We start from the raw sequence: 20,422 nt of genomic DNA on the forward strand, positions 1-20,422 counted from the left end.
ACATCCCGCCCTAAGTGTTTTCCTAAACGGATTTAATACTGGCACAGTGCCATAGGTTTTGCTTTTAATGTGCGGCACCATTTCCCACAGAGGTAACTGGGAAGATAGCACATGGAGGATGAGGGAAACAATTTCTGGTATAGGGTAAGTTGACTCTATGGGACCCATTATAAACAAGCCTTGGTATCTGCTTCTACAGTCCATGCACACAGAGTTTTGGTTGAGGTCATAGGCATTTCTATAATAGGTGCAGTGTGCATGGTGCACACAGACCCCTGAGTCAAGGGGGCCCACACCGCACACACTGCACCCATACATTATACTTACCTATCCGGAGTGCTTGATATGTCCGCAGAAACAAGGCAAGAGTGCCATGTTTCTGGAGACCTGCGCATGCACAGGAGACACTGGCAAAATGCCAGCAAGTACTCAACGTCAGAGAGGAAGGGGCCTGCAGCAGAGGCGACACATGGGTCTTCTCCTCTCTTGAAATGCCCCTTGTTGATGTACATGTATTGGGTGCTCCGGACATCCTGGGAAGTGATAGGAGGGTTAAGTGAATACATGGAGATGATCCATTTTTTGATTGGGTGAGAGAAGTCCCAGTGACTGATCAGTCACTGGAATTCCCTCAGTAGCGGGGGGAAGAGCCATTTGGGAGCAGTGCCTAAATTGCTACTACGCAAGCGAGGCACCTGCCTAGGGGTGGCACATGTTTGGGAGCGGCACTTGGATGCTTGTGATAGTACTGTCACCCTGAAATGTACCAGTAACTGCAAAATATCCACTGTACTGTCCATATTCCACCTTAAATAGAGTGTAAATGGATAAGACATGCAGATACTGCCCCTGTAATCAATCCTACTTAATATATATATATATATATATATATATATATAATGGTAAGAGGCGGCACTCGAATATAATGAATGACACAAACGCAAGTACTTAGTCAAACGTTTTCGATGTATTTACATCGTCATCAGGACAACCAAATAACAGTGCAAACATACCTTATATCTACCCTCCACCAAGTGAGCTGACACCCACAGATCGCCGCGCTGAAGCTGATGCGCCCATCAGTGACGTCATCACGCCCCGCCGGTTACCATGGTAGCCTGTAATCCAAGAAAAAAAAAAAAGTAAAACAATTGTTGCAGTGCATGGCGATAGCAAAGATAAACATGTAGCAATAAGCGCATAACAATCCCAATGCAGATACATAAAGCAGGATGACATGACAACAGAAGAACGTCCTGCAGTGGCGCCAGCAACAACATAAGAGAACAATGGTGCAAACATACGCAGTCAATCCTAGATACTGACTATAGGAAGCAATGCAATCCTGCAGATTCATTCAGGCCTTTGGGCGAAAGTGTCCCTAACCTATGGATCCACCTTGCCTCTCTTTGGAGAAGGCGCAGGGCCCTGTCACCTCTCCTCGCTGTCAGGGGCTCATGATCAATGATCATGTATTTAAGTTGGGTAATGCTATGTTTGTTAGGCAGATAGTGCCGTGCGACAGGTTGGTCGCTATGGTTACTGGAATACGCTGCCCGTATCGAGGTCTTGTGCACTGCCATCCGTTCCCTCAAGGTGCGCTCGGTCTTTCCTACATAGCAAAGGCCGCAGGGACAAGTGATCAGGTAGACAATGTACCTGGTGGTACATGTCACCCTGTGTCTAATCTCATACCTGCGACCCGTATGTGGATGAGGAAAGTCCTTGCCAACCGTGAGGGCTCCACAGACGGCGCAATTAAGACAGCGAAAACAGCCCTTTCTGAGTTGTAAAAAGGAAGAGGTTTGTTCAGAACTGGCAGCTCTCATGCCAGTGATATCAGTACACATAACGTAATCCCTGATATTCTTCCCCCTACTATAGCATGACATGATACGGGACTCATTGAGGTTGAGATCCGGGTCAGTGCCCAGAATAGGCCATAACTCACGGGTAATGGTGCCAATCTCCCCACTGTTAGAGTTGTAATGGTTCACCCAAGGTAAAACCTTTTAAAGTTGCTTTTTGGGCCTGGATGTAAGGGCATCCAAGCGGGAAGTGCGGAGCGCTTTAGTTTTAGCTCTGGCCAGTAAGTCAAGAGGATACCCCCTGTCAACGAAATTGGTCGACATTCTGTCGATATGCGCGATGGCAGTGGACTGATCGGAACAAATCCTAATAGCCCGCAAAAACTGTGAGCAAGGCAATGAGAATTTCAGTTTAGGGGGATGAAAGCTCCCCGCATGCAACAGTGTGTTGCGATCGGTTTCTTTACAAAATAATTCTGTAGCAATCCTGCCATCAACCAGTTTGACACAGACATCAAGGTAGTTAACACAACAATCGTTAATCATGTATGTCAGCTGTACGGGATGTCCCGTGGAGTTGTGGACATTGATGCACCTTTCAAGCGAGGCGGCACAGCCGTGCCACATAATAAACACGTCATCAATATATCTCTGATAACACACAATATTGGACGAAAAGGCCACATCACTTAAACAGAGATCATCCTCTATGGCATACATATACGCATTGGCGTACGATGGGGCCACGGAGGACCCCATCGCACAGCCAGATGTCTGGAGATAAAACCTGCCGTCAAAAATAAAGTAATTACAGGTTAAAACCATTTCCAACAGATCAATAATGAAATCAGCCTCGGGACCCATGTAATAGGGATTATTCACAATTAACCGGCGTACAGCCGCCATCCCTTCAGGGTTGGGTATGATAGTGTATAAGCTGGAAATATCCATACTGCAAAGCAGTGTGTCGGCAGGTATCACTTCAATGTCACGCAGCCTGTTAAGGAACATGGTAGTGTCCAGCAGATGTCGTGGATGGTTGACGATACACGGTTGTAACACGGAGTCAAGATAGGTGGATACCTTGTGGAAAATCTCCCCTTGAGCCGAGATTATCGGTCTATCGGGCGGTTTGTCCAAAGTTTTGTGAATTTTAGGCAAAGAGTACAATAGAGGTACCGTCGGACATTCGGTGTAAAGGGCTGTTGCGAGATTTTTACTGATCACTTTATTGTTTGCGGCCACTGTAAGTTTCTCCAGAAGTTGTTTATTGAACGCAGGTGTAGGGTCTGTGTTGAGGACTCTGTAAACACTTGTGTCGGCAAGTTGACGCTGTAGTTCAATGGTGTAGTCTGATAAGTCTTTTTTTTTTTCTTGGATTACAGGCTACCATGGTAACCGGCGGGGCGTGATGACGTCACTGATGGGCGCATCAGCTTCAGCGCGGCGATCTGTGGGTGTCTGCTCACTTGGTGGAGGGTAGATATAAGGTATGTTTGCACTGTTATTTGGTTGACCTGATGACGATGTAAATACATCGAAAACGTTTGACTAAGTACTTGCGTTTGTGTCATTCATTATATTCGAGTGCCGCCGCCTCTTACCATTGCATACGCAACTCCTGCACGGGGTTGTCCATTGGAAGGCACCGGAGACATTATTGCTTTGAGAGGAGTGCTGCCTTCCCCAGTTCCCTATATATATATATATAAATAGATAGATAGATAGATAGATAGATATATTTATACTAAATACAAATAAAAAATGTCACAGCTATTGGCTTTTTTATTATTCTCTTAAATTGGCTAACATCAAATGTGAGCTTATAACTAATCAATAAAAATTAATAGAATTAGGCGGTGGAGGGGGGCTGTTATTGTTGTGCCTATGGGCAACCCCACCCCTAAATCCACCCTGTCTGTGAGTACACGCACAGGTGGCTTCTCAATTTTGGGGTTTGAGTTTTGTGGTTATTTTTAACCCCCTGGAGCCCTACTGGAAAAGAGGACAGACCTGCGGGGAGCGTGTGGGAAGTCGAGTACAGTATGTAAAGATGGAGCTGCTCTCATCAGAGTTGCTCCCATTGCGCCGTCCGCCACACTGCTATGCCGCAGCTGACGAACAGGGCACGCGTGCATCTCACATACTCGTACACCCCATTCTCCGCTTTGGACGTGCAAGCATGTGGGACGCTTATGCGTCCATGTCCCCCAGCCTGCCCTCTGCCAGCAGCCGCCGGATACTTAAATCTGGTGCGCTGCCGGGGAGGGAGAGAGTGGCTCCATCTGTATATTTGTGTGCATGATTGGGTGTATGTCTGTATCTTTTTCAAGCTCTACTTTTCTGGGTGTTCGTCTGTATTTATTGTAAAATTGGTCATGCTGTGAAACTACAAGTCCCAGGCCCTTTAATGTCCCGCATGCTGGAACTTGTGGTTCTCCAAGTCCCTGCATGAGGGGAGCTTGCTGGGCCTTGTAGTTCCGCAGCTCAACCCAATGTTACATTTTAGTTTTATTTTTACACAAAAAACATCAGCCAGCCACCCACTGCCCAGGGGTGGTGGGGACAGTCCCAGGCTTCAGCTCTGGAAGGGTTAAGCTGGGGGTAAGCTCGGTACTTGTGTACTAGCACGGCGCCCACGATAATTAGTCACCCGATTTTTGATCGCATCGCATCACATGCCATACACCCGATGGCATGCGATGCGATTTTGCCCCATATACGATGTTAAATTGTATAAGCACCCTAATGGGCGCTTACAATGTTAAATGCACCCCCACGCCACCCCCCAAGTATAAACGTGAACCCGAAGCGTGGTGAGCGCAGCGAGCCCGCGAGGGGCGGCGGTACGCGTCCTACGATCTTTTCATACCCCCACTATCCACGTCGGCGTGGAGTTGATCTTATAAAGTGTGGCAAATGCAGCGAGCCACTGAGCCCGAAGCGTGGCGAGCGCAGCGAGCCCCGCTAGGGGACGCGTATACCTGTGAAGTTCTGTGCGTCCGCTCGCCACGCTTCGGGCTCCATCGCTCGCCACACTTTATAAAATCAACTCCACGCCGAAGTGGATAGTGGGGGTATGAAAAGGACATAGGACGCGTACCGCCGCCCCTCGCGGGCTCGCTACGCTCGCCACACTTCGGGTTCACGTTTATACTTGGGGGGTGGTGTGGGGGTGCATTTAACATTGTAAGCACCCATTAGGGTGCTTATACAAGTTATAATTGCATCCCATCACATTGTATGGCATTGTATGCCATATGCAATGCCATACAATTTTAAAATTGTATGACATTGTGGAGCATCGCATGCGATATGGTCTGCGATGCGATGGGCGCCGTGATAGTACACAAGTACCGTAAGCTCTTTTTGGAGGGTTCCCCCTTCCCCAGGTACCCTGTCCAGGTCTGACCAGCCAGGGGGTGATGTGACAGCATTTATTCCGCTCCCTGTTTTGGGGGGTTATTGAGACGTGATCACTGGGCTGCGAATTTGCAGGGCGGATGATTATTGAACAACTGCACATGCATAGGGATCATTTCACGCATGCGCAAGGCATCCAGCAATAAAATCTATAGCCTTTTTAATCACAAGCTATACGCACGATGACTGACAGGGCATTTCTGGGTGGCCCTCAGCTGTTTCCTGGGAGTGGCAGGAGAAACACAGCCGGGTCCAAGCGTTTTCAGGGAGGGCATGTGACATCAGCTCTGGCTTTAATCAGCCTGTGGCTATCGCACTGGCCGCGTAGGTCCTGAGTTACACACAGACATTGGAAAAATCATTCAATGCTGAGTTACAAATTAATTTGCAGCTAATCGCCGATCTACAATATTTCCACAAGCCTTTTGCAGCCTTGCACAGAGTGGGATTCCACTCTGGCGGGGCAGCAATTATCTGGTTGCAGGGCTCTGCAAATTAGCAGAGAAGCGTTAAATTCTGAACAACCACCTTAATGGACACTGCTGTAACCACCATCATTTATATAGGCCAGTGGTTCCCAAACTTTTTGAATCATGGCACCCCTGAATATCAGAATTTTTTCATGGCAACCCTAGGGCAAACGTTTCTCATTGATAAAATAAAAAAAAATATATATAAAATCAAGAACATTGTGTTTATATCTCATCCTGTCAGTTATGTGGTAATGGACAGGATTTACTTATGTTTGTCCACATTTTTCCTATTACATTTACATTATTAATAGTTCTTTCTTTGACATGGACCACCAATCCAGGGAACCCCTGCAAGCTCCCCAAGGCACCCCAGGGTGCCATGGCACACAGTTTGGGAACCACTGATATAGGCACTTTGCAGCAAACTCATGTTCCCTATACAGGCCTCAAACAACTGTGAAAGTCTGCCTACACAGCCACCCCACTTCCGCAAAACAGTCCTCACAGAGCGTTCCACTCTCGTATTCTCCACCAAGGTGCGTAACCAGGGCCAGATTAGCAATGGGGTGGATGGAGCTGCTGCTGCAGGCCTGCACATAAAATAGTCCCATCACCATGACAGCATGATGACCACCAGACAGACACCAGCTGGCCGCATGGTTGGCCATTCGTGATAAGTATTAAAATTGCATATCTATTTGTCACAGTTATACAGTACTTTTATATCTTAAGGGAGACACTGGGGCTTATACAGGGGCATAACCAGAACTTTGTGGGCCCCATAGCGAAATCTTGATGGGGCCCCCTACCTCCAGAGGGTTTCTTGGAAAAAGAGGGAATGAGAGAAAGAGAGAGTCGAGAGAGGGAGTATGTCCGGGGGTAAAAAGAGAAATGGATGAGAGGGGGAAGAGAGAGGGAGGGTGTCAGAGAGTGGGAGAATCAAGGGAATGCATCGGGTGTAAGGGAGATAGAGACTGTTAGGGTAAAGAGAGAGAGAGACGGAGTGGGATAGACCATGTCTAGGAGTAACATAGAAACTGTCTGTGAGTGTGATAAAGACTGTCCCAGGGGGCCAAATATAGGTGGTTCTACACTTAAGGTGAAAGAGGGGAGGGAGAATGATGGGGATAATAGAGGGGGGAGGAGGGCAGAGGTGGGACAGAAGGTGAAAAATGAAAATGGAAGCATGCTAGTTGGCAGAAGCAAAGGAAAAGGAAGGGGCAGATAAAAGAGGAAAGGGAAGGGGCAGATAGTAGCACGCAGAAGTAGTGGGAAAACAGCTTTATCACATAGGAAGGTGACACAATCCAGGGGAGACAGAGGATGTGACAGAACCTGTCACTTACAGGGGAGTCGGCAGGTACACCCTCCTGAAATGCAGGAGAGCGAAGTGGCACCTCTAGATCCAGTGCCCACGACCCCCCCACCCCCAGGTGGTTACCTGCTAAGCATGGTTTGGGAGATATCCTGCTTTGCCTGTGACTGGCAGTGCAGAGAGCCGTTGAGTGGTGACCCGCTGAACCTGAGTTGCTGTATTCTCTGCAACCTTCTCTTCCCTGGCCCTGCATACTTTGAAATATGGAGCCCCCCATCCCCAGTATGTGGCAGATCATGGACTTTGTCTCCTTCTCACCTTCTCAGTGTCAGGTCTTCTTTGCCGCGGGGCTGGTCCCTCAGCAGCCCAGTCTCTCAGAGCAGCCAGGGGTCTCCTCTGCATTGGCTCCCCCAGTGGCTGGTCCCTCCTTCCCCGGCTCCCCCTGCGGCGGCTTCCGCAACGGCTGGTCTCCTCTGCCTTGGCGCATGGCTCTCGCAGTGTCTGCTGGTCCCTCAGCCCTGGTTCCTCAGCGGATGGTCTCCTCTGCCCCATCGCTTGCTCCCATCGGTATTGGTAAGGAGAGCGGAAGCGCGCAACCATTACCTTAGTAAAGAAAACAGGCAAATGGGGCCCCCAAGCCCCGGGCCCCATAGAAGCTGCATCCCCTGCACCCTCTAAAGTTACGCCACTGGGCTTATAGTGTATGGGTCCAATATGTCTCCATGGTATTGGCCTCACCTCCTCCACTTCTCATAACATTTCCAGCTCAGGCCCATTAGGCCTATAATACGTTCCTGTGCGTAAACCTGGTGCAGTCTGTGACCACTTATTACTGCGCATGTGCGGCTACTGATAATCACCAGAAGTGTCCATTCAACACAGGAAGGCCCAATGTCTGAGGAAATTACTATTATAAACACACATTGAGGGGTAAGCAGTGATTCAGAAGTAATAAACTAATACAAGCAGAGGGTCAGTTCTTTTTATCTGAACAAACAAAGGCAAACGGCTAAATATTTTTCCCAAACATATTACCTTTGCAATAACTATTAACTACTATCTACAGTGATAAAATGATACAACTATTGAGTTGTAAAAGCTAATTATGCCCCAAACCAGAAGGTTAATAGATGGTGTATACTGCGCCCACACACATCTCTACCACTACATCTCCCCCCTAGTTTTTAACCCCAAAACACCCAAGACGCCATAATAGCAAATTGATTGATCAATTAGAGATGAGTGAGTGTTTTGTCATCGGAGACGGAGCAGGGAAGTTTGATGGGGAGGAGGAGCTGCCCCTCTCCTGCTATCACAAGAGATAAAAACCCACAGAGGAATCAGCAGACAAAGCAGATTGTCCTCAGCTGCCTGCAAACAGAGATAGAGGAGCCTTGGAGCATCTTCACCTGCCTGCACTGTTCCTTCCATTACACACAGTAAGTACCACAACCTTACAGCGGACCAGGAATCCCCTGCACCTGCTCCATCCCATCCGCACTAATGTAATGGCTTATAGGGAGCTATATGCACCAATACAAGGAATTATAGGAAAGGGTTACATAAGTAATACAAATAATTATATAGAGCAGTGGTTCTCAAACTCAGTCCTCAGGACCCCACACAGTTCTTTTTTTCCAGGTCAACCAACAGGTGCACTCATTACTGACTGACACATTTGAAAAGAACCACAGGTGGAGCTAATTATTTCTCTTGTGATTCTGTGAGGAGACCTGCAAGACATGCACTGCGTGGGGTCCTGAGGACCGTCTTTGGGAATCTGTGATATAGAGTAAAATGAGCAGTGCTGGACACACATGCTCAAAAGATACCCCTTCTCTGCACATGTTTTTTTGAACAGACTCAGAGTGGGGGTACCTGTTAGATGACAGTTCTCATCGCATACATTCTTATGTGGGTCCGGGGGAAGCAATGCTCAGGCCCTGAATATATATATATATTTTTAATATAAGTTATATTCATTTAATAACACATATAGTATAAATAAGCTACAATAACATGAGACAATGGGACAGATGCACTAAGATTAAAAAGTGATAAAATGGAGAGTGATAAACAACCAACCAAATCAGCTCCTACCTGACATTTTTCAAACACAGCCTGTGACATAGAGTAGCTGGTAGGAGCTGATTGGTTGGTTGTTTATAACTCTCCATTTTATCAATTTTGAATCTTAGTGGATCTGACCAAATATATGTTAATATAGATATATAGCTAGGAGTTACCTCAGTAACAATAAAATGCAATAAAGTTATTTGAAATATTGATGGCCTCTATTAAGTGTGTATCTGTATTCAGACTTGTATCTTAGTAGCTGAGGAGAAATTAACTTTGGTCTTATGTAGGATGCAATGAGAAGATGGAATATCCCAAAAGAGGCAATCCTCTTAAGGAAACAGGTGGGAATGAACCCATTTCCGAGACCTTCTTGGATTGTAAAGTGAATTAGTGACTCTGCAAAATATTAGAGAGACTAGATTACTATGAAATGCATGAAATGTATTTTCCGGTGTCAGCAGCTAAATGAGTCCGTATAGTGACTTGCAGAGAGAGAGGAGATTGGGATTCGTATATTAGGCTCTAGGTCAATGTTGGGAGTGCAGCCAAAGCACAGGGTATACCTGCAGGGTGGCTGATGATAGGGCAAGTAAAGAGATCCAACTGAAAAAGAGAAGGGGGTACCCTGCCTGATGCAGTGCATTGTAGCAAACCACTTCCTCAGAAGCATGGGTGCAGTTAGTAGTAGTACACTGTTGAAGACTTAAAGATTCTACTAAATAATAGATAAACTCATCCATCTGGATGTTATACTTTAGTTTGCATAATTTTAAAGAAATATCACTACTAAAGAAAATGAATAAAGGAGGCAACCCTAATAATTTGAACACTGTTCGGAAGATAACAGATTTATCCTCAAAACCCCCCCCCCCCCCTCCCAAAGAAAAATAATAATATAGATCTATCTATCTATCTATCTATCTATCTATCTCGACAGTATATATAGACATAGATATCTATATATCTATATATAGATAGATAGAGATTTATATATAGGTAGGTGGAGGTGTTTTAATCATGGTTAATGGCTTTTTGAGCTTGTAGATGAGAGCTAAAAGTGTTTATTCTAACTTGTATAATAATAAAACCACTGAAAAGTGACTATACGTACATTACTATGCATACATTTTTCGGTACTTATTTCCTAGCACGGCGCCCACTAAGCAATTTGCTTAGTGGGCTATTCTGCATAGTGAAATCGTCGTGGAGATGGTTTTATATAGTGTGGTGAACGCAGCGAGCCACTTACCCCAAGCGAGGGGACACGGAATACATGTAAAGTAATCCGCATCCCCGCACGGGGCTCGGTGCGCTCGCCACGCTTCGGGCTCGGTGGTTCGCTTCACTCGCCACACTGGACGTGGATAGTGGGGTAATGAAAAAGTCGCATGCGATTTTGCGGGACATGCAATGCAATGGGATGTGATTTAGTGGTGTAAATTGACGGGGAAAAATTACATGAAAAAATGAAAAATGCGATGCGACTTCCCTAAGGTGCCGTACGTAGAAAATCTGGGCGCCGTGCTAGGAAACAAGTACCCATTTTTCTCTACCCCAAAAAAGGTGCAACAAGTATTCATTTGACACCATTTAAAAACTTCCATTACTTTTCATATGGCCACTTTCTAACTTTAAAGCTTGGAGAGAGATAATGTGGAGAAAGATAAAGTACCTGCCAATCAGCCCCTGTTTACAGGTTGTGTTTGAAAATGACAGTTATGAGCTGATGGATTGTTACTTAACTTATTGATATATCATCCCCATAGTCAACCTTCTGTACACAATGGCCCTTATTCTGGTTGATTGGGACGGATGTGTATTTCGGATACACATCGCTCACACCGTCTGAATGCGGTAACACGCCCAAGCATACAGACCGCGAGTGGATGTTTCATGTGAACACCTCCTCCATCTGTGGGAACCTCCTCCGTCCGACTGAATCAGAATAATGGCCAATGTACAACTATGTATAATGAGTTGACTTATTATGCCATTCAATGAGAACTGTTTTATTCAGTCTATTCCACTGTTTCTACAGATGATGACTTCTTTGAAGCTGTGGCCAATGATGATAGCTGTTTCAGTCTGCATCTTAATATGTCTAGGGACAATAGTGGAGGGATATCCACCCAAACCAGAGACTCCTGCAGGAGATGCTTCCCAAGGGGAACTGGATAAATACCAGACTGCTCTGCGACATTACATTAACCTGGTGACACGACAAAGGTGAATGTCAGCAACACGAATGTATGGCCTCATAAAGAAGGGTTTATACTATTAACATTTGGTGTGCATATTTCTAGTTTTCATACCTTGAAATAATTGTATTTTATAGTGTGGAAAATACCTTGAAATGTGTTCTTTTTAATATGAAACCAATAGGGAATAACCAAGCGCAGGGCACTAGTAATGGTCCCAGCTTCCGTTTATGAGAGATACTCAGCCTTCAAAAAAGACAAAAAAGCATAGACACAAAGGTAAACGGCGCTAATGGACCACACTAATTAGTATTCAAAAAAGTATAAATTTATTAAAATACACAATGAATATATTTCTAATACAATTTTACAATACCACCGGCCGGTAGAGCGATCAAATGTGCACAACAATTAATTTCTGGCCATAAAAATATTTAAAAAGAAAAACTTTTTTCACTAGGCTGCACTAGGTGTGACTGAAAATCCATGGTTCTGTAAGAATAAATCTTATAAGTGCCCAATTAGGCTGTTGCGTAATGTGAATCTGAGGCTTGGTAACTTTTCATCCACTTTAGGGTTAATCAGTCCCAGAAACTCACTAAGACACACTGATGTTAATAACGATAGCAAGCGTGTTAATCAGTCACACAAACAGGCTTGGTTATGGAACCGCCTTCATAGATACTTCATATTTGTAAAAACTGCAAGTGCTCATTCACTCAGGCATAGCAGCATATGTAGATTGAGTAAAATAATACTTAGGCTTCCAAGCGAGTACAGCAATTTATAATCCACTTTTGGGTGAGAGTTTGCTGGCCTGGAGCGGGTCTTGCTTGTTTGCGGAAGCGTGCAGTCACTGCACGCTTCCGCAAACAAGCAAGACCACGTGAGCCGGGGAGACTTTTGCCGGAGCAGGGAGTCCTAGAAAGGGCTGCACTATCGGGAAGACCAGCAGCCGGGGACCCGCTCCAGGCCAGCGAACTCTCACCCAAAAGTGGATTATAAATTGCTGTACTCGCTTGGAAGCCTAAGTATTATTTTACTCAATCTACATATGCTGCTATGCCTGAGTGAATGAGCACTTGCAGTTTTTACAAATATGAAGTATCTATGAAGGCGGTTCCATAACCAAGCCTGTTTGTGTATACACACAGTATATATATATATGCATACACAGTTTAATAGTTTTAGTCCCCCATATAAAAAGTTTAATCGTTGGTGGTATAGTGTGGCATCCCCCTCTCCCCTCAACCGTTGGTGGCACAGTGTAAAAAAAAAAAAAAAGAATATACTTACCAACTCCGTTGTCTTCCAGCGTCGCGTCCTCTCACTGCAGCTTCCATCTGACTGCAGAGGGCGGGCGCGGCACCCGGCAGGTCCAGGAAGCGTCTCTGCTGGGCTCCGGCGGCGAGGCTTCCAGGCGGCGGGGCTTCCAGGCGGCGGCGGCGGCGGGGCTTCCAGGCGGCGGCGGCGGGGCTTCCAGGCGGCGGCGGCGGCGGGGCTTCCAGGCGGCGGCGGCGGGGCTTCCAGGTCGGTGGCAGCGGGGCTTGACAGTCACAGTCACCGGCATGACAGTCGCTCAGATGGCCCTGCTCATCCCCGCGCCACACATGCGGGAGATGAGCAGGAGCTTCTGAGCGACTGTTATGAATTGACTGACCGGGCCATTCTGAATCTTGTGCAGATTCAGAACGGCGGGGGCGCGCATGTAAATCGCTGTGTGGGCTATATACACAGCGATTTACATGCATTTTCAGGCATTTTCTGAGCGATTTAATAAAATCGCTCAGAAAGTGCCTGAAAATTGTGCTGTGTGTGGGGGCCATTAGTGAGTTTCTGGGACTGATTAACCCTAAAGTGGATGAAAAGTTACCAAGCTTCAGATTCACATTACGCAACAGCCTAATTGGGCACTTATAAGATTTATTCTTACAGAACCATGGATTTTCAGTCACACCTAGTGCAGCCTAGTGAAAAAAGTTTTTCTTTTTAAATATTTTTATGGCCAGAAATTAAGTGTTGTGCACATTTGATCGCTCTACCGGCCGGTGGTATTGTAAAATTGTATTAGAAATATATTCATTGTGTATTTTAATAAATTTATACTTTTTTGAATACTAATTAGTGTGGTCCATTAGCGCCGTTTACCTTTGTGTCTATGCTTTTTAATATGAGCCTGACAATCATAAGGACTTTTTTTTTGTTCCAGGTGGCTGAGGTTACACAGACAACAATGTCTATTAAAATAACTGCTAATCTATTTAGATAACATTGAGATGTATGGAATGTAATATAAAAATTACTTCTTACGCTGGGTACACACTGGGCGATATATCATTATCTATATGGATGACATTGTTGCTAATATCAACCCCTACCACCTGTTGTCATGCTCATGCAGCTCAATCTGACAATATTGTCAGAAACTATATCTACGGAGTGGGGGTAGGGGGTGGGGCAGGTGACATCACTTGCTGATATCGTGAAGGAAATCAGCCAGTATGTACAGTCAATATAATTCTCCTGCGGCTCCACTGATATAGTTAACTATATTGGGGGGCAACGGTCATCTGTCAGACCACACTTAGGTCGACAGTCATTAGGTCGACCCCGGAAGGTCGACTGGCCCCAAGGTCGACAGGGTTAAATGTCGACATGGGTCAAGGTCGACTTGACTTAAGGTCGACATGAACCAAGGTCGACATGGGTTTAGGTCGACAGTCATGAGGTCGACATGAGTTTTTCACTGTATTTTGAGCCGACATGTGCCGACAGGCGGTATTTCCTGCCCTACCATCCACTAGGGCGTGGTGGGAGAATAAAATAGGTTGCGGTTCAACTCCAACTGTATCCATGTCGACTGTGTCGACATTCGGGTAAAAAAACAGTGAAAAACTCATGTCGACCTAATGTCTGTCGACCTAAACCCATGTCGACCTTGACCCATGTCGACCTTAAGTCATGTTGACCTTGACCCATGTCGACATTTAACTCTGTCGACCTTGGGGCCAGTCGACCCTCGGGGTCGACCTAATGACTGTAGACCTAAGTCTGGTCTGACAGATGTACCGATTTTATCACTTACTGTATATTATTTACAATAATTATAAAAAATATATAATGAATAAATATTCATGTGCAACATCCTTTAATGACAGAAAGGTAAGATACAATTGAATGTGTTTTACATATATAATAATATACTGTAAAATAACTTAAGAAGCCAACATTATTTTATTTTTATTATCTCACGCCACTTTCTAGCTTATAAATATATTTACAGCTTTACAATTTAGTATAAATACAGTAATTGTTAATGTACAAAGCTATACTTGCCTTATAACCGCAGTAATTGGTGCAAAAATAGCAGAAACATCTGCATAGTTCTTGCCGTAAAATTCTAAGAATTCTGTCAGATTATGTTCTGCTGTACCCTGAGAATACATTACAGTACAGTATACAGGTACTATACTGTAAAATTAGTTTTGCAACTATAGTATAACCTGTATATAATGCAGGTTGGATCACTTTGCGCAGCACGGATGGTGTAATGGTTAGCATTACTGCCTCACAGCGCTGAGGTCATGGGTTTGATTCCCACCGCTGAGGTCATGGGTTTGATTCCCACCATGTGCGGATTTTGTATATTCTCCCCGTGCTTGTGTGGGTTTACTCCGGGTGCTCCGGTTTCCTCCCACAATCCAAAAATATACTGGTAAGTCAATTAACCCTAGAATGTATGCGCGCGTGTGTGTAATAAATAATAAATTATGCGATCCAACCTGAATTAGCCCCAGTATCACCTAGTCTAAATTTAGTAGCTGTCTAAGCTAATAGTTACCTGCCTTGATATACATAAACTTTCTCAGAGAAAAACATTTATATCTAGAAGCAATCACAAAACATATTAAAAGCTATCCCATTTCATATCAAGGTCCAGTTCAAAGTTTAAACCCACACTGGGGGCCAGATGCACTAAGATTCAAAAGTGATAAAATGGAGAGTGATAAACAGCCAGCCAATCAGCTCCTACCTGTCATGTCACAGACTGTGTTTGAAAAATGTCAGATAGGAGCTGATTGGGTGGTTCTTTATTACTCTCCATTTTATCACTTTTGGAGCTTAGTGCATCTGGCCCAAAGGCTGACACCCTTCACTTTTACAATATATAAATCCACTTACATTCTGATTCTTTAGTGCAGCTAAATACAGTATTATTGCACATGCACATGCAACACTCACACATTACAGAGGGAACAGTTAAAATGATTCGATGGGCGCCTATTACATTTGGGCACCCACAAAATGATTGAATTCCACCCCCATGTGTTCATTCCATATAATTATTTTTAAGGCGCCTATTGAATTATTGCGATTGACATTTACCTTAACTTAACTCTAATTACCCCTAGAAATAAATCACACGGACACCTTATCCTAAAATAATCACACGGACCACAACTGCATAAGTTCAAAAGGTCAACAGTATTTATTAATGTACAACAAAAGGCTAGAGTATTCTCCCAAGTGCGCACTAGCAGCTGAGGTATAGAAACCCCTGGGGTGTATCTCAAGCACCCAAATCAAACAAGTGAATACAACAAAGGTTGGGGTAACCCTCCACCAGCGCTAAATAAACATAAGATTTATGCTTGAGTATTCCGCTGGTGTGTGACTACAGTGCATACAGTAACTCTGCATATGACAACACTTGCACGTGCATCATTCCCAACAATAGATTAGATTAAGCGAGGGCTGTATAGGCATGAGGGCATTTAAGAACCTTGGAATTTTTGTGATTTTCCTAATAAAGTTAGTTGAAGAAGTTTCTTACTCATAGAATTCAGTGATGTTATGTGTAGCCAATCAGGTATAGAATGGGTGGTAGTTTATGCAGGGTTATAAAAAGGGTAGTCAGGTGATTCTGCTTCCTCTTTGAGTCTGGATTCCCACCCTCCCTCCTTGCTTTCTACAATTACCACCTGGCCTTTTGGCCTTCACACAATTTGGCTTCACAAAAATTAATTTCTAATTGGCGGGAAGGCGCTCTCGACCAGCGGTCAATTTTGAGGTACAGGTGGTCACTGTGCGGTATTGCCACCCTCTGCCAGGACTGCTGGTGAGTCCTGCCCTCGAGGGGGGACGATGGCCACTCCCCTTGAACTGTCCTCCCCATGCAAAAGGAGGGGCGGTAAGACCGTCACAGTGCGGGCTGTGCCTTATACCCCTTTTACACCGCCGAAAAATCCGGATCAGCGGCGGGTCAGACCCGGATCATCGGCAGTGTAAATGGGGTATATCCGTGTCCATTTACACGGGTCCTCTACCCAGGTCCTGACCTGGGTAGAACCCGGATAGGACCCGTGTAAAGGCCGGTGTAAATGGTCCACAGCGTGCAGCACTGGGGAAGCTGTCCCCAGGTGCTGGGAGAAGGGGGTGTCTGCGGCTGCTGAGGGGAGGTGGGGGTACCTGTCAGCCGGTCGGAGCCGGAGGGGATGATGTGCGCCACCGCTGCTGCTGGTGAATCAGGCCCAATATCATACAACTGCGGGGGATGATGGTCGGAGCCGGAGGGGATGATGTGCGCCGCTGCTGTACCACCCCCCGGCAGCCGGTCCCAGTCAGTGTCGGCGGTCCCTCCAGCGCATGGGAACTAGTACTAGTTCCTATGCGCCGGAGGGACCCCCGCCACTGACTGTCCATTCGCCGCAGGAACTTCAAGGCTGCGGGGGAGGTACAGCAGCAGCGGCGCACATCATCCCCTCCGGCTCCGACCTCAGGCTCCGACCATCATCCCCCGCAGTTGTATGATATTTGGCCTGATTCACCAGCACATCATCCCCTCTGGCTCCGACCATCATCGACCGCAGTTGTATGATATTGGGCCTGATTCAGAAGCAGCGGCGGCGGCGCACATCATCCTCTCAGGCTCCGACCTCAGGCTGACAGGTACCCCCACCTCCCCTCAGCAGCCGCAGAAACCCCCCTTCTCCCAGCACCCCAGGGGGCAGCTTCCCCCCTCTACCCCTTCAGAATTTTTATTTAAGTAGTATATATATATATATATATATATATATAATGTGTTGCCTCCTGGGAACAAGCAATTTCACCCCCCTTGGCAACGAGCAAGCATTTTTTATGACATCCACAAGGAAAGGCAGTGCTGACCCAGGTTCAGTATAAATGGTGCAGACCCAGGTCCGACCCAGGTCGAAGTGCTGTGCAAATGGGGTATAAAGCAGGGTCAGACCCTGGAAACTCCAGCGTTCAAAGACCAGGGTCGGACCAGGGTTTTTGGTGTAAAAGGGGTATTCGATTCAATGGGGGCGGTTCATCTCCCTGGTTACAAGTTGGGGCGTTGTAGTCGCCGCCATTGTTAACATTTGTGACTTAGCTGGTCTCCAAGCGCTTTCCTGGCCATCCATTTCAATAGGGTCATACCATTAATAAATACTACAAAGGTTGGGGTAACCCTCCACCAGCGCTAAATAAACATAAGATGTTACTTCCCTTTTTTGTACGTGTGCTTGCTCCTTTCAAGATAGGTACCACTTTTTAGCTCTTTCCACTCATCAAGGTTTACATGTAATAAGAGCATATAATTTTCATAGTGTATACCATTTAATTATCGCACACAACAAAAATAACATACATAAAGGATAACAATGTATCACATAAAATCGCTCAGTTCACAAAAAAATGACATAAAACACACACACTGTTTTATGCCATTTTTTTCTAATCTATTGTTGGGAATGATGCACGTGCAAGTGTTGTCATATGCAGAGTTACTGTATGCACTGTAGTCACACACCAGCGGAATACTCAAGCTGTGACTAGCCCAGTTACTTAACAAGTGGTGTTTGTTTATTGAAGTATAACAGGCACAGCTGTACTCACTGTTCTATTAAACATTAGTGATGGGGAGCATGAGCTTAGTGGGCTTCTATGTAGCTCACCAGCAGCCAGTGAGTGTATGGGAGGAGTTGCTGCAACAGCTTTACGTTAGGTCTCTCTGAAGATAAGTGACAGACATGCTGCTTCTTCTTTGCAAGCTCTACAAGATGGCTTCAGTCACATGGTGCAGCATTACAACAGATAGGAGGACAGAGCTCCTTGAGTCCTAGTGCACAGCATGTACAGTATGCACAGTACGGAAACAGTACAGTCATGCATTGCTTTCTAGCAGATACTGCAACATTCTTGCACATCCAATGTTCCCATTGTACAATTCAACATTATTGTCATATCTCCCCTGCAGGTATGGAAAGAGAGACAGTCCTGATGACAATCTGCTTTCAGAGCTTTTATATGGAGACAGCGGAAACCACAACAGCAAATTACTGTGAGTGAGCTGCACACATGAAGTCAGATTGCATAATACCACCACACAGTTCAGAGGAACAGTCCCACTATCTGGACACTGTCCTGCCCTTCCGCCCTTCCACCCTCCCGCAGTCCCACCTGTGGGCAGCAGTTTCCAGAGGGTGGCCGAAAGGTTGCAGAGCATCTGATCACCATTGCTGTGCAGAGCAATGGTGACCACTGAATAGATGTGCAGGAAAGAGTCTGGGGGAAGCGGAGATACTGGGGAGTGTTGGGCACCCCCCAAAGTAACAAATACCAGAAACATGTTTTGAGGGCATGGGCCATTTTCGGACACGCATCCTATACGTAATGGGTACAATTGTTTGGAGGGGTATGGGTCATTGGGTCAACCCATATTAGGTCGACATGCATTAGGTTGATCAGAGAAGGTCGACGAGACTTAGGTCAACACATGAAATAGATCAACATGGCTTTGGTTGACAGGGATGAAAGGTCGACACAAGCATAAGGTTAACAATGGGTAGGTCAACAGTCAAAAGATTGACATGAACTTTCCATGTTTTTTTATCCCGAATGTTGACATAGTCAACATGGACACTGTCAAAGTGTACCACGTCCCCTTGCAATGCTCGCTGCACTCGCCATGCTGCAGGCACGGTGCCTCGCTATTCTTGGCACACTATTCTATTCTCCCTACACAGGATAGTGGAGGGTAGAGCATGAAATAGCGCCTGTCGGCACTTGTCGACTCAACAAAACGTGAAAATCCGTGTTGACCTTTTGACTGTACACCTAATGCCTGTGTCGACCTTCCAACCCTTTCAACCTAAGCCGTGTCCACCTTTAGTGGTTAACCTAATATGGATTGACCTAATGATCGTATACCGCTGGAAGGTATTAGGTTAGACCACAGATTCTTAAAGTCGGTCCTCAGGACCCCACACAGTGCATGTTTTGCAAGTCTCCTCACAGAATCAGGTGAAATAATTAGCACCACCTGTGTATTACTGTAGCCCATATCTTTACATAATGTTCCCCATGAAGTGTTTTGAAGGAGTTACTACAAAGGTCTCAACATTATTTCATAGTGACTGCTTGTGTCCAGCTGGTAACATGGACAGCAGTGTTGGTGTTTCAGTCAATGCAATCAGTAGACTAATTACACACCACCTGTCCTGACAGGCTCTCTGGGAGTAGGACGGAGCCTGCATTGTGCTGAGAGCTTTGCTTCACTTTCCATAAGTAAAAAAAAAACAAAAAAATGATGAGAAAATATTTATGTTGCAGTATTTCTTAAAACGTTGTTAGACCCTCCTAGACATCAATAAGAACAACTGATGGCAACCTTACTGGTACATGGCACACATGACTAATTCCAGTAGTTTTTATATACAATTCAGGCTTCTCGTTCAATGCTTTGCTTCAATAAATGTGTTTGTTACGTATGTCCCTAATATATGTTTTCAAATTTCCTTAGGTTTGATGACTCCTACAACTGGTGACCCTGGGACTCTATCTCTTCCCCCCCGGGTGGCCACTCTCCTGCCTTCCCTTCTTTTTAACATATCAATTATTTTTATGCCATTTTGCATTCTATTTCCTGTATCTCATCGCCCCGTATAGTGGGGAGTATGCAGACTAGGCGGTGCCACCCTTATGGGGTATAGAGAACACACATGTGCGTGTTGTGTGTGTGTACACCACCCTACCAGAGCTGCCTATCTCATGACATGCAATCTGTGATGTCTGATGAAATTCAACTGCGTAAAAACAATAATAAAAGCAAGATTGATGTAA

The 20,422-nt window shown here is 45.5% G+C and overlaps 1 protein-coding gene across 1 annotated transcript; it reads left to right on the plus strand.

Annotated features, from left to right (window-relative positions):
- Positions 1 to 8,355: 8,355 nt before the first annotated feature.
- On the plus strand, positions 8,356 to 20,422 carry LOC146007096 (peptide YY-like). Its single transcript, XM_083145479.1, has 4 exons — positions 8,356 to 8,458; positions 11,137 to 11,324; positions 18,558 to 18,641; positions 20,103 to 20,422. Exons 2-4 carry the CDS (start codon positions 11,137 to 11,139, stop codon positions 20,125 to 20,127), a joined length of 297 nt encoding a protein of 98 aa, XP_083001605.1. The 5' UTR covers positions 8,356 to 8,458; the 3' UTR covers positions 20,128 to 20,422.

This window comes from Crinia signifera, chromosome 6, assembly GCF_055691185.1.
Source record: "Crinia signifera chromosome 6, ASM5569118v1, whole genome shotgun sequence".
Lineage (NCBI taxonomy): Eukaryota > Metazoa > Chordata > Amphibia > Anura > Myobatrachidae > Crinia > Crinia signifera.